The sequence below is a fragment of the Bombus vancouverensis genome, chromosome 2 (assembly GCF_051014615.1).
Source record: "Bombus vancouverensis nearcticus chromosome 2, iyBomVanc1_principal, whole genome shotgun sequence".
NCBI classification, from domain to species: domain Eukaryota; kingdom Metazoa; phylum Arthropoda; class Insecta; order Hymenoptera; family Apidae; genus Bombus; species Bombus vancouverensis.
This window is the reverse complement of record NC_134912.1, coordinates 12,865,062-12,880,919: the sequence shown is the minus strand read 5'-3', so window position 1 is coordinate 12,880,919 and position 15,858 is coordinate 12,865,062. Positions and strand designations below refer to the sequence as shown.

The 15,858-nt window shown below is 40.1% G+C and overlaps 1 protein-coding gene across 8 annotated transcripts in view; it reads right to left on the bottom strand.

The window, feature by feature from the left end:
- LOC117163219 (uncharacterized) overlaps positions 1-15,850 on the bottom strand; it is a 38,816-nt gene extending 22,966 nt beyond the window's left edge. The window contains exons 1-2 of one of the 8 annotated variants that reach the window (XM_033345289.2): positions 15,686-15,850; positions 13,033-14,868 (exon numbers count right to left, since the gene is read on the bottom strand). In XM_033345289.2, the coding sequence (XP_033201180.1) occupies positions 13,033-14,868; positions 15,686-15,835 (1,986 nt within the window). In that variant the 5' untranslated portion in view covers positions 15,836-15,850. Of the gene's footprint in view, positions 1-13,032; positions 14,869-15,249; positions 15,633-15,685 lie in introns of those variants that run through there. The other 7 variants (XM_033345292.2, XM_033345290.2, XM_033345295.2 and 4 more) reach the window with 7 other exon arrangements.
- Between the last annotated feature and the right edge of the window lie 8 nt (positions 15,851-15,858).

The following is a 15,858-nucleotide window of genomic DNA, read 5'->3' as shown; positions in this document are numbered from 1 at the left end:
AAATATATTATAACTAATTGGAAAGTGAATATCAAATGATAATAGTCGCACAGTCAATAACAATACTTTGTTCATCTACCGTACGAGTAAAAGTAAATTAAAGTACTTTATGTAATTAAATACAGTAATCTGTTAATTGATACTTCAATGAAACCCACATTCATACCGCAATAGGAGAAAGTCAATTATACGAGTATTGCAATAAATTGCAAAAATCACGCTATAACGAAGTATATTATAGAATTTCTATTTCTTCTTTGAATTTTTTCAAAAAGAAATTTATCAACGAAAATGAAATTGAGCTTACATATATATCATATACCAGTAAATCGTTAATTGGATGCGTTGTCATCGGAATGCCGAATTCCAAGAAGAAAGTACGCTTTCGTGGATGCGGTTAATTATCCATGCTCGATCGGTGACAACGAATAGTGTGCCGCAGAAATGTCAACGACGAATGTCGCGAATGGAAAGTACCAACATAGTCTATTGTCGACGCACAACGCAGTACGGCGATATATTGTTTCTCACGAGCCTCACGAACTACGTCGCTTCTTCCACGCGAGCGTACGCGAACATAGATCGTTGTAGACAAAAGAGGTGAATTTTTAGAGTACTACCAACTTGTCACATTTAGATACACTAACTATCATTGATAATTATGATTAAAATGGTAGGACGAAAATAAAAGTACAGGCCTTTTGGTTTTTTTTTTAAGCAAAGCGTAAGACTAAGATATCAAACCGCGTCGTATTTAGCTCTAAAGTCTTATAAGGAAAGTGCACAAAATTCTATATCGATCGACGTTCTTGCTTTAATGCATAATATGGAAAAAAATCAGGATATTGGGTTTCCCTCTTTCTATCCTGAATATGGTATTCAGACTTTTTCTTTCTTTCGTGAAATTTCGAGTCGCAATTGACCGAGCAACGACTATAGGCGGCTGCCTACCGCGGGAATTCTAATTAATCGTCGAACGAATTTGCATTCGCACTAAAGTCACGGTCTCGTGGGAAACGACTGCGGAGCGCACTATAGTTCTTAGAAATGACGTAAGGATAATGATGTAGCGCGCTCTCGTCTGAAGAAGTGCTTCGTTAGCCGCGCGTTAAAAGAACCGAGAAGTCGCGAGGCCTTTCTCAAAACATCGACCGATCCACTGGAAGGATTCACGACGTGGTTGATCTTGAGTAGGTTTTGTCGACAAACAGAAAGATTCTAGATAAGTTTTATCGAGGAGAGTTTCCTAGATATCCATGATGATCGACAAAGACCCTTTCTGTGTGTGAAATATCTTGGGAATAAGTGATATTGAGAAACGCGTGACGCCATACGATGAATATGCAGATATTGATGACACAGAAGATACTATTGTTCGGTTTACTGCTTCTGAGAAATTTTAAGCAACTGAGAATGTCTTCGGTAGCAATAACAAATTTTCGACAGATGTATGAACACCTCTCTATCGCTCAGGAATGATTCATTTTTCTCGAATAGACGGTTTATACACATTAAATATTACATTTATAGTATACACTATCGTGTGTCGTATACATAATGTCCTGTATGTCTAAATTTTACAGAATATTCATGTCTTACAAACTATCTGTCGGCACAAACAAGCCATCCATGCAGGTACACGTCTCTAGACAATATCTTTAAGTAGGTCTCATACGCCTTAAGGGCAGATTGTAGATGAAACGACTCTTGAACATATATATATACTGTACATATTATGCATACATAGTCTCTGCATAATTGCGGTCTTTCAACGATATTATAGTTAATTTCGTCATAGATTAAATATATGATTGAATTAGATTCATTAAGTGCTCTCATATTCACAGATTTTACGGTTTCTACATAACTGCTAATATATATGATCTTTTGTAATTAATAAAAAAACTTATAAGTAATACGAGTCAAATACAGTAACAATTAAGAAAGAAACAATTCTTAAATATTTACAATGTAAAAATGATTTAAAGTAAACACTACTCACTTCGATAATACTCAATTCACGGTTTCATCGTAACTGTAACGTCATAAATATTATTAATAGCTAACCTAGACTACAGGGCCATGAAAGGCTCGTTCGTAACGCAGCATCCAAGCAAGATATTATATTTAGAATTTCTTCTGTCTTAAACGTACAGTCAGATTTATAGCCGTTTACTTTTAAAAGCGAATACAGGCACGTGTGCGTATGCAACGGAGTGCCCCAAGGAAAAGCGTGCGCCTTGAAAACGGAATCTCGCGAGCCGCGAGTCGCAAGAGAGTGAAAAACGAGCGTCGACCATCTAGTTACGGTCTAGAAATTTACTACTTTTTTTTCTCTTATTTCCCACTTCTCCATTGCAGTATTTGAATATTATATATACACCATTTAACCTTCCATTATTTCACCATTCTTTCATGTATCCTTTATTACACGCAACATCCACCATTCGCATCTGCTACTTTATTCCCTCGATACGCAAACAGCTATAAACAGCTATAAAATCTGCTTTATCTTTTCTTCTGCTTCCGAACGATCGTTGTTCGAACGCTTCTATAACTCGCGTAAAACGAGCGCGACCCATATACCTATGCTCGACACGAGATTTATACGAACGTTCGCGGGAAGATTTCGCGCGACCTGAGCTCGTAGCCGTGGATAACTTACGAATTACAGGTTTACGAGCTCGGTACTCTTGTATTTCCTCGAGCAAGTCACTCAGTCGAGTTTACTCGCCTCTCGGATGATCGTCTCGGTGTTCCCGTTACGACTTTTCGAATCTCCGACGTTTCCGTTATAGATTTGATAAACCGGTTCCTCGTGACTCCAGCCAAATTCCCGAAATTTTGGGTTACCAGTGCGACGCACACACACATTATGTAAAGTTCGTCATTGGTTAACGGTATATGGGAACGAATCGCGGCTTACTTTCACGCGAACCCCAGCTCTTATCGAAGATAAACGCTATCGAAGCTGATTTTATGCACGCTACGTCATGTGGTATTCGCTGGATAGAAGCTAAAGAATCATGTACCGAATCAATGAGATCAATATCGAATCAACAACGTTAAAATTAGACATAGATGAGCGACATGATATTATTGCAATTTTGTAACCGATATGATATTTTCTAATAGCAAGGTATACGCTATTGTGCACAGGAGTGTGTTGCGTCGTTAGAAATATGAAGAAATTGAAGAATCGGATGACGCCGCGATTGTGAGATTTCAGCAACGTCACATGACACAGTTTTACTCAATTTAGATTATCCGAAAATTGTTAATACGGTATTGCTATAATATACTTATCTTATAGACGGAAAGTGCTATAAACCGATCTTTAGAGAACATTTCTCTTCGCTAAGTTACAACATTATAAGTTTCCAAACCTTCATGAACGTATACACGTTACAACATATATTCTTTAGTGATGATACATTTGAACGTTTAGAGATTTCTCTAACAGAATTTGACCTTATCCGCCTTCACCATTCCTCTCCTGAATTCTCCATTAAAAATCCATAAATAATACGTCGACGTTGGTCCTCGGTATGAGCGAAGACCTTAACGCGACAGGTGATAATCGAAATCGCGATTACGCCTCCATCGCGCGTTCTTCCGCCTCTCTACATGGATCCCTGGATTACCGTTACGCTCAGAGACTTCGAAACGAAGCGCTTTTTGCTTGGCGCGGTTATGGCGCTTGATGCACTGCTGGGTACTTTTACGCCGGCTGTTCTGCGAACGGTTCTGCGGCACCATTGTGAAGACAGCGAACGCGGTTTTTGAGGCGCACAGTTTGGATCTTGCAGACAAATGGATGGACGTTGGCGTACGTGATAGATAAGAATGTGATCGATATCGATCGGTTCGAGGTGTGGTATCGATGAATGGTTTTGTTTTCGATCGAGAACGTGGACATGTGGTTTAAAACAGTTATTGTATTATCAAGCATTTCTAACTTATTATTTTTCATGATCTTCTGCTTCTATTATATATTACCTTTCTACTTTGGTTTAGTTATATATAGTATCAAATGTATAAAATGTACGTTTCTAATGTGTATAATAAATGCATCAGTGTGCAAGCTCGTTAGTACATGACCCGAGTGGAAAGTTAGGCGAAAACGGCACGGAACGTGTTAAACTGATATTATTCTGACAGCTCGTTATATGATTTATTAGAACATGCGTAATGTATAATGCACTACATTTTGATATGAATGTATGAGAGAAATTTCGAGAAGTCTATGTATCGAAATTTTTTAATAGCGATAACTGACTATATTGTGGATAGATAGTAACTCTAGCACGAAAGAAACCATGCTCGCGGATTTTCTATCGGACATTTAAGGTTTATAAACCTACCCATTTTCACTTATACAATTTCTAATCTAGTTTCTCAAATTTATCATGGTATATAATGTGTTTTAAAGTGACAAACACATAGTGAATTAGTCCGTGGAGTTTACAATGGAACAAAGGCATCTTAATGAACCCACATTCGTTCCGGAGATATAAAGATTTCTTTTGTACGAAAAGATGTTTTTAACTATGCACATGTTATTCTAATGCGCTTCTACGTTCAAAGATCTCTGGAATTTTTCATCTTACTCGGTATTCGTCAGTTCATTTAAGTTCTTCCATATTCACAGAGAGAAGTCTGAATAGGAATTCACGCCTCGTTCTACAAGAATACCCATTTTCAAATAATGCTATTGCTAGCAAGAACACGTTTAAAACGGCTTGATGCAAATGACTTTGCGACACGAATCGTTATAAGTTCTTCAAATTCGATATTTCTACAATCGCTACAAAAAGTATTAGAGTTTTAATATCATACACAAATTTCATTTTTGTAATATCAAATTTTCATATTCGTACGAAAGTATTACTAAAAATTAATTCGTATGTAAATGCTATGATAAATGCCACGGTGTGCAAATACTCTTTATAATCATAGTACTTCCAATTCTCACAAACTCTCCCATACTTCTCACATTTTTATCCTTTCTTTTTACCATTTAACCAACTATCTAAATTCATACTCACAATTTTAAAATATCTTTCGCGTTCAGAACTTCCAATTCGAATTTTCCAAGAAACCCTTCTATAAGTTTAACATGGCGCGACGATGTTCAACAATGGCAAACTCACGGAGGACTTTGATAGCTCTCGATGCACTAGGAGGGACACCGAGACTCGGCGAACGAAACAAGAGGAAATAAGGAGACCGGAGAGAAGGTTGAACGGATCGAAGAGGAGGTTAAACCTGGTGGTCGCCGTTGCTGTCGCCATGGTGGCCTCTTTGACCCGCTTTCTCTTTTCCCACTCGATTTGTCTCGTGGACATGCCTGCCGCGTTTTCTTTAACCGGGAAATTCACGATGCCGGCCTCGCCACCTGCCGTGCCATGCTCGACCGTGCTAACGTCCTCCACCGGAGAAGCCGCGCAAGAACGAAAAACCGGAAGTCGAGAACCGGCCAGTCCAAGTGGGTCGAACAAGTGGGCACACGCTCGCGCGAATTCCGATTATCAGCTAGGCTTGCGCGAGCGGTTCGTTCAACCTTTACGCATTACATCGCGCTGAGCACTTTCGAAAATTGCTCGACAAGTGGACGCGATCGATTCTGCGATATTGTGGTGTGATGGGTAAAGAGAAGGGGACATTCCGCGTACAAGAGTTCGATTCAAATTTAAGAATCGGATAAGTGTGTCGTTTAGGTATTGATAGTCGTGGTGAGTAAGTTATGCGATTCCTCTTGTGATCTAACGATCGATTGTTTCGGCAGGAATGTAGATATTCGAGAAGTTGGAGACAGGAATTATAGTACCTATGTTTCGAAAGTTGAAGAACTGAAATTGTTGGAATGTATTTCTTTGTTGTGACTATATGTATAATCATTTATTTTTAGTAGAAATCTGGGTTCTGAAAAATGTAGAGTTTCGATAAAGATCACTGTATCTAATTGAAGTTTTCGAATCTTAAAATTAATGTGTGAACGATAAAAAACGATGTTTTATTTTCACAATATGAATTACCCTGAAAATTTTTTCAAAAAGAAGTAATTAGAAATCGTCTAACTATCGTCAGAAAACACGGTGTTTTGTAAGACACGAAGTTATCTTGAGAAATCTACCTTGGGTAAACTGTTTTGACCGTGACTTATTTGGAGAATATGTTTCTACTTGTGATTTCTTCTTCTTAAAAATATGTTTCGCTGTAAGTTACGTTAAATATAAAGAATTAGAAATTTCAAATTTTCAAATAAATTTTACGATAAAAAATTCATGTATACATGTATGTATAAAGGAATACAAGATACTTTTTACTTCAATAAATTTTTGTCGTAATAGTATGAATCATAATGTCTCGCAATTTATGTAATCCGTTATATATGGACGTTCTTACAAATGGCACTAATTTTTGTTGGAAATATTTCCTGATTTTGATTTATTTTCCCATTACGCGTATAAACTACTTCAACGAATAATACATATTTAAAAACAACATTAAAAATGTAGCTGTCGAGAAGATTAATAATATTGTATGGAATATTTTCTAGTTCTGACCTACTTTTAACCTATAATCAACATAAAGAACTATTTATTCTATCTATATTCCAGGATAGATGTCATTTACATGTTATATCATTCACTTTACGCTAACAAGATAGATCGCTTAAAATAGAACTTAATTACACATTACTCTTTAAAGTAAAGATTCGTTTCTTTCTCTCCAAAAAAAGAGATTTATTATCATATGGTATAGGTAAACGTAATCAGCAATCAATAATTCATGTATCATTTAAATGAAAGCATAAGTTCCAAGACAGTCGGGATTAAATCGCATCTGCAATCCTCGCATCATCAATTTGATATCTCACGATATCTATTTATGTAAAACAGCTGATATTGCTCAAGAATAATTCGAAAACAACCTAAAGGAATTGAAATTATGCCGGCTGTAGTTCAATTACGATTTTCATCGACTTGATTTCTTGAATTTCCAATGGAGTCAATGCTGGCCGTGGAGATCATTTGAATGTTTATTTGCGTGCAGGCCAAATAAGCATCGCGAATAAATAGAACATGAAGCGTGACATGCCGCCTGACCATAAGTGTCGATTTCGAGCAACACGAAGCCGGCGAACAGATCGGAAAGAAAGTCGGCGACGCTGAACGATGAAGTGGGTCGTACTTCTGCCGCGTTTATCATCGATCATTTCACCTTCTTCGTCAGGAGGTCTTCAGGATCGGCGAAGTGGGTTGCCCGGCTCTTCTCATATCCGTGCGAATTAGTTTCACAAAAATTTATGTCGCGTGCATGAAACATGTTGTCGATTAAAATCGACGCTCCGACGTGCGATGTTCAACGTGCATCTTTTGTACTCAATAACTTTCATCGTGGAAGAAACGTACATTGAAGAGAAAATCTCTTTATTTCTATGAAATCGTGATATTAAAAGAATTAAAAAAAAATTTGCTATGGCGTGCACCCACATATAGTGTTCTATCCTAATTACCTCTCATAATTATGATTCTGTACTTTCCAATATCAGTCTATGAATTCATATAAGTTTTAATATTTACTATTCGCCAGCAAGTACACTTAATGATCTTATTCTTCCTCAGTTATCATGGAAAATTTCAGTACTAATATTCCTTAAACACTTGCTTGCCTTCTTTATCGGATCAGCTTCGTATCGGATTATATCATTCTACTTATGGATTTTTCAATTGTCTGACATACTTATTATAACAGATAAGTAAATAAATGAAATATACGCTCGATATACCGTTTTTACCGATTCAGCTCAACTACGTAAATCACTTGATCTGTTTTTGCAGGTTTTCTACAGATCGCGAAAATGATATCGCGCGGCTCGGCGGTCTGTATACCGATCGAAACGCAAGATTTAATCGATAATTAATCGCGAAACGCGCACACCGATTCAGGGGACTGTTGCAGCTTCTACTGTCAATTACGTTGCGTTACAAATTACGTTTAATTGGCGTGCGTTCACGATACAGCTCGATACGATCGAATAGGACATTTTTTCTTCCATCGACAGTAGCATTTCTGTCGCTAAAACGAGCTGACTCGTGTTCGCGTTTCGTGTACCGCAAATTGGAATTAATCTAATTAATTTAGTGGACGCATTCCGAAACTAAATTATTTGTTGGACAAAATTCTGAAGTTTTAATTGCACGTCTAGTGCTGCTTGTCCGGTTGAAAAATACGATACAGCCACGTGTGTGTTTCGAGATATTAGATTGCGTTTACGTTTCATCGTGTCCACCTGCTGCTACATATTTCTTGTTGAACCTTCGACGTGGAACGTGAACCATGTCGGGTTACATAACTAAGCCAGAGTAAGGTTAACTTGGATTGAAAAAACAGTGCAATTTATATTTTTGTGTAGAGTGTCAGTTGGAAAGCTGCTTAAATGATATTGGCACATATATTTGGATTACACAGGATGTTAAAAGGAGAGAAACATAGGGATTAGGTAATACGTTTGCGCTTGGTAAATAAAATATGGTATGTAAATTTCGGATATTTACTTTCGGCTTGATTCGATGAAAAAACAAGGAAACCCGTAAGTTCATAAGTTCCTGCCACTTCTCAGTAGTTTATCCATGTTTTAGACCAATTACTTGTGTAATATTAATATCAATTAAAATCCACGAACCGTATAAAAATATTTATTGCGCTAAATGCAACAGCAGGTTTTTATCTTTGCGCAATAACCATGAAGCCAATTATTCAATTATCAACCATCTAACAACTGTAACTAAATTAACTGTAATTAAATAAATCATGAAAATAAGATGTTAATATAAATGATAAGCACGATTAGTAAATCGTTTTGAAAGAGCGCAAACGACCTGAAAAAAGCAATTTCGCTGCAGCCTACTGGTCTTGAATAACCTCGACGACTTTCTAGACTCAATAAGATCGCGTGAAGCTCGCCATAAAGGCAAGGATTACGCGAGAATCATAATGAATGCAGCATCGACATTACATGAACGATAATACACCGATAACGTTTGATACGAGGCAGTGAGGAATTGAAAAGAATCCCTTTTCATTAATGCATCTTGATGCACAACACCGCTTCGTATATACCAGGAAATTACAACAGCGCTTTCCGTTCGTTTGTGTTCTGTTATGTCAGCACAGCGGCGCTGTGCGATATCTAACGTTAGTTTCATATTGTTAACTATGCGGAAGTAGCCACGTGACTTCCTATTCTGCGTTTTCTCATCGCGCGTCGCGGCACTCCGAGCAACAAGCGGAATCTCCGTGTTCTTGAAATTCGTTAAGACTGAGAATTGTATGAACAAATCAACAAGTATATAAGAATTGCATAGACAAGTCATCGAAGTTTGAGATTTCTTGGTAGTAATTTCTTACATTTATGTAATATATAAATTTGCATAAAAATTCAAGCAACCTTTGTATTGGAACTTTGTATTCGAGTTAGCTGCACGCGTCTAACGTAAAGCAAATAAACCCTCCGTTATAAAAATAGGAGACAATATATACGGTACGTATACAGCGAGATAAAAGTGGTATTTTCTTGTATATTTTTTTCCATTAAAAAAGGTAATAAATATTTACACATATTCTTCAAGATCTTAATAAGGACACTTTCAATTTTGAAAATTTTGAAAATCTATTATTTTGTTCGCGAGGTATACACTTTTTTTTTGTAAAGCAATCTTTGTCTCACTGTGCATCACGTCTCACTGTGATCTACTCTCTCTTACTCGTACCACTTCACTTATAAAAACTAGAGAAACAAGAAACAGGCTAATGAAATCCCTGCTTCAAATTATATCTAAACGTTGCAATCAAAGAAGACCAGACACACCAGACACATAAATCAAAGTGGAACATTCGATAATAGAGACATTTAACACCGAGACTCCAGTATTGTTAGGATCGCCGACTACTCACATAATTAATATACCATCTACACATGATTCATTCTTAATAGGACCATAACAGAGCAAATCAATCTGTATGGTTGGTTTTCAAGCTAACCGTGACATATTTTCGTGTGCCAACTGATGAAATGAGTTGCATACCCGCCGATCTTATTTCTCTACAGCGAGAAAAACAGTACACAGTTACGACAGAACCAGCCGCAGATTACCTCTCAACGAATGTTCTCTCTAATCTTTGCTTCACGAGAGATTCAGTCTCCGGGCGGTCGTTATGTCAGAACATTGACCGTAACGCGGTGTTCCCTTTTTTTTTCTCCTCTGCTTCTAATGAAACGCGTTAAGAAACCAAGGAAAATTGTCACTAAGTAAATGACTCCCGTAAATGTACCTGTTGCAAAGAGGCTTTAAGAAACGCGTTGCGAAACGCGGCCATTACGTTGCTTTAGTGGCAAATATTGTACGAGGCGTTCTCTCTTGCATCAAAGGTTCAACCATTTCCACAATACGTGCCATGGTATATGTAAACTTCAGCAAATAATCAAATTAATTAAAGTTACGACGGTGGAATCAGTAATGTTGAATTTTAAACCTCTCCTTTATGGCTATACATATATGAGCATCTCGTTAAATTAAACGGTCATTTTAAGGTTTCTAGATGTTTCTTTCTAGTTTAGAACTGAACAGAAGTATCTATAACCTTGGATTATTACCATTATTATTGTTTTGTTACGTAAGTTTGTGGTATAGTACGAAACTATTAAGAACAAAGCAAAAGTAGCACACAAAAAGAAGGTTTCTATGATTTCTAATGTTTCCCGTGGAAGGACGATAAATGAAATAGGGAAAGTAGCACGGTGGAGTATATAGTAACGTTGATAATAATAATTAATAACGGAACGAAATGGAAAAATTAATTCTATTTCAATTCATTTTGCCAATTAAATCGCTACTGTTGTATATTTTACATTTATTCAAAATAGGATAAAAGTTAAAATTGGTTCATCTGATGCTGTAAATAAACTCTCGCAGCGGAAAGAAAGTAGAACATCGAGTCTTGCATTGAATATTCCCAACCGACTTTATGTTCGATTGTTTTCATCCCGGTGGTATCGAACGATGTGCAATCGATTCAATAAATATCATAATTGTGCGTAATTCTTGTACGATCAGAAGATCCGTGTATAATTTCCATGAAACCTGCATAGCATAGAAAGATCGTAAAGCAGAGACATCGATTTCGAACAACCCATTTGAAGTAAATTCAACGCGAAAATCAAGTCCCACATCGAAATCTTTCCGCAAATATGTATTATTTGCAAAGCATATACAATATCGAATTTTTATAAAACGAAAACTCGTGCTCGTTATTCGAAGCATGAAACTCACTCTTGCGTTTTACATTCTATAAGCAGAGTTTGCATGATTTACTAACGTATAAATTAAAATAAAAGTTTCTGATTATATTACACAGAATTGTCTAAATCCAACCGCAAATAAACCCTTTAAGAGTGACCATACATAATACACTCGTTTTTATCGGATCAATACAAAGAATCTTCGATAACAGTTTTTTGACTCGCCCTGTGATCGAGCTATAAGCCACGAACGAGCCAGGCACGTTCACGTGAAACGCGTTGATGGAAGCAATATGCGAAATCCCTAGGGACAGCGAGCTGTAGTGAATGCGTGATTACTCGGCAGCCTGTTGCAAGAAGAGGCGCGTGCAATTCGGTCTCTTCTCTGTAATTTCGCGAAATAGACCGCGCGACCACACGCGTATCGATAAGGGCGCGCAGCACGCGGGCGCAAATATCGACGTAATCGCACGTGTACAGTAAAGCAGAAAACTCGATGCAATCGGAGAACACGTAACGAGGACGCTGTCTAGGGTTGTCGAAGAGGAAGAAAAAGATAGTGGCAAACAGTGGAGGAAGACCGGTTTTCAAATAGGGACAACTAGGGAGCGTGATCCCCTACGCGTTGTCGTAAGATCGTTTTATCGGATCTACCGTTATGTCGATTCGTTCTGCATCGACGCCGTGAACGATTCTCTTCTCTGTTCGACGCCGACGTCTTATGCACGATACTCGCATGGCAACACCGGAAACCTTGCAGTAGGACCACATGGGACGCCGTCTACGTCATCGATCGATGCCAGTCAACTGGTCGATCGAAACTGGTCAGCCAGAGAGAGGTGATCTAACTGTAAATCTAACGCTTTTCGCTCGGCAACCCGTCGCTGACCGGTAGCCGTCGTCGTCGTCGACGCGAATCAAGTGTATCACGCGAGTGGCGTAAATAGATAGCTACCGTGGCCGACAACAGCTCGAACTTGCCATTCGATACCGTTCGATTGGACCGTGTCGAAACGTTCGTGTCGAGCGATCGCGGTGTCAGCGACTGATTTGCATAACAAATCGACGCGACGTTTACGAGGACTGCTAGACAATGCAGGCTATAGGGAGTCGATATTTAAAGCACGTCAACGGAATACATACGGGACAATAAATGACATCGTTTCACGTTTCATTTTGATACCTTTGATGAGATTTTTACTCACGAACGCGTCGATGACAGCGAAAGCCAACTATTCGCGCGCGAATGCGGTCACAGAAGTCATCGTTCCATGTGCCGCGGTATTTGGTGAAATCAAAACCAACGATTCGCAAATTTTTTCGGTATCCTGTCCCTCTGACCTTTGAACACTCCTTTCACCTTTTAAGGTCGAGAAGTTTATCGAGTGATTTCACGAAGTCGAAAAGTAACCATCATTTTCTAGCGGGTCCTTTGAACTTTACCGGAAGCTATGTACTTTTATTTCTCGTACTTTGTGGAGAAACACGTTTTCTTTTTCGCGCTTGCTACGTGGATAACGTTCCGCAAACATCGCCGCCTCTGGCGCCGATAAACATCGCTTAATTTAAACTTTTCATTCGTTTCCCTGGGTACCTGTTTAACATTCCTTTTGCTAACTAGGATCGGCCGTTAATTGGCACGCAACAGAAATTCCTTCGAGCTCTGAGGAACATACTGTATGTGATATATACTTAGATAGAATAGGAAATTTAATGGTACGAACCTGAGAGGATGGTTTTTGAAGGAATGTCGCGATTCCTGCGCGCACCCTGTTTTTGACACCACGGACAGTTCCCTTGGCACTGCGTATGGCTTCCTTCTCGAGGATCTTGTAACCAGCGAAACATTCATCGGTGTCCTTATCGCCTAACACCACTCCCCTGCTAGTGTCTTTATTGTTGCCCTTCAATTCGTTCACGTGAAACTTGTAGAACCTGTCGTACTCGTACACGTACTTCTTCCCAGTCAGAGGATTGATGCTGGTGTCGATGTCGTTGGCAACCGACTCCTGCTCTAACCTCTCCTGTTCCTGCTTCCTCTCCTCGTAAGTGCATTCTTTCACCACTGGCGACGATAACCTGCCATTTTGTTCTATGTTCGGATCAGGGCTTCTGATCCTTGGAGTGGAAGAGGCTTTTGATAAAGAGGAAGTACCAGAAGGTGAAGGAGAAACACTAGGAGAAGCTCTGGACGAGCAAGAATTCGAGTGGACTTCCGGAGTCGATGCAGTTGGCGTGGATTCTTCGTTCGTTCGTTCTTCCTGACCGTTCGACAGGTCTAGTCTGTTTAGACTGACGATAGTGTCGTTCGTGTCTCTATATTTTTGACGATCCACTCCGTTCTTCACATGATCATTCTCCGAGTGTTCTTGGAATTCTAAGCATGCTCGATCAGCCTCGACACCATTTCCATTGATACCGCCATCGATTATTCTGTCGCTCAACTCGCCACCGTTTAAAGAATCGCAGCTAATACTGCTCTCGTTGTCGTCACTATCAACTTCTGCTCCACTGCTGGTCAGACTACCCGTACGATTGTGTTGATCACTCGCCAGGATAACCGTGCTGGCGTTCTTTTTCTTAGGAAGAGGCGGCGGTGTGCCATCCAGGTCGCTACAGGTCCCGCTGTCCAAGGTGTCACTTGGTGAACACTGTCCACTGGACATCACCATCCCGTTCAACTGGCTGGGATACGAATTATAGTAAAAGCAAGAGCCCGAACGATTGTTCGGAGAGGACGTATTCAAAGGCTCCGATGTTTCACGATGAACCATCTCTTTCTCCGAGCTGTCGTCGTTCCGATTACGCTTATCCTTGTTGTTATTGTTGCGTTCGAAGGCGTTCGAGCCAACACTGATCCTCACACAGCCGTCACCGGCACCGACACTTCCACAACGCCGCTCGTTCACCAGATTCGTCGCACTCACGACCACACCACCGTCACGCTTGCTCGAACGTTCGCACGCGATCCCGTTCTCCTGCTCGGCTTCGTGGGCGATGTTCTCGTCCAGCGTCAATCGTACGGTCGATATCACCCTTCCGTTCTTATCACCATCCGGGTTGATCTTGATCTTCACCACATGAGCCGCCTGCTGCTGTTGATGGTATTGCTGTTGCCCGTGGTGCAGTTGTTGCTGGTTCTGCGTGCTCTGAACAGACTTCACGCTGCTCTGCTTACCGTAGCCGTTCGCGGCTTGCACTTCCGGGATTCTTCTCCTACAGGCTGCCGCGGAATCGACGTCAGGAGCGGCCAGTCCGACAAATACCGTTGCTCCGGCCCCTGTACTCAAAGGAGCTGTGGGGGGACTGGAAACAGTCCGGATTGACACAGTCTGTCGGGCAACTTGACTCACGTCCCGGGGCTGAGTCTTCGCCGGCAGTGTCGGTGGAACGGTCATCTCGGCGATCTCGTCCATATACACATTCGAAGGCACTGTCACTTCGTCGACGAGGTACACCTGGTCATCAACCGAACGATCCTTTGCTTTCTCTTCTCTCTGTTTTCGCTTGTTCCTCTCTTTCGCTCCCTTTCTTCGGGGAAAATTACTATTTTCTAATTTCTTTACAGAAATAGAAGTTTGTGTTAGGGTACTGTTGTGATTACGTTTCTTTAAGAATGAGTGGTTTTCGATTATGTGTAAGCAAGTGTCTGGAACGTGCAATAATTTGATTCGAATTTTCAGTCGGTATTTTATGTACACGCGCAACAAGTTGTTGCCATGGATAGTTAATTGGAATTAGTAAAATGAAATAACTTTCATTGGACTTAATACGCGATGAACCTGTTTTATGAATGACGTGACGTTCAGTGTCACTGATCGGAATTTCACATCGAGGAACTCAACATATGGCGCGACATATTGCAAGCTCCGGTAGTACTGTAAACGAAATCTTTGAGAAGTGTCAATTTGTCTATTCTAAGTTCTATCGTAAAATCTTACTTTAGCCCGAGTAGAATTTAATTCACCACGTTGTTCCACCAAATTGTTGCACAAAATGAGTCAGACATAACTCTCAACCTATACTCCTGGTCGTTAGTCGATCGAAAGTCGTGACAATCGATGACACTGCATTTCGTCCAAGATCGTTATCCCGTCGTTGTATGATCGATTGATCGCGACTACGACACTCGAGGGACTTCTTTAAATATAACTCTTTGCGCGAAATACAAAACAGCCGCGAACATTCGGCGTCGCGATGACGTCGCAGGAAATCTGTCTGCCTGGGAAGCAGTTTGAACAACGAAGACAGAGGAGAACAAGTCTAGTGGAACGAAAGCGTGGATTGTGAGGAAGCAAAGAAACAGAAAGAGAGAGAGAGAGAAAGAGAGAGAGAGAGAAAGAGAGAGAGAGAGAGAGAGTAGTAGCCGCCACTTACTAACCGCATACGTTTATCAAGAGCAGCGCATGGTAGAATCCGACTCTGTTCGACGACGACACGACGACACGGTGACAACGGTCGACGACGGCGATCGTTCACGGTACGGGCCGTCAGTAACTGTACTGAGTGCCTCTGACACTTACTCATGCAGTTTCGTTCGCTAGGTGGGG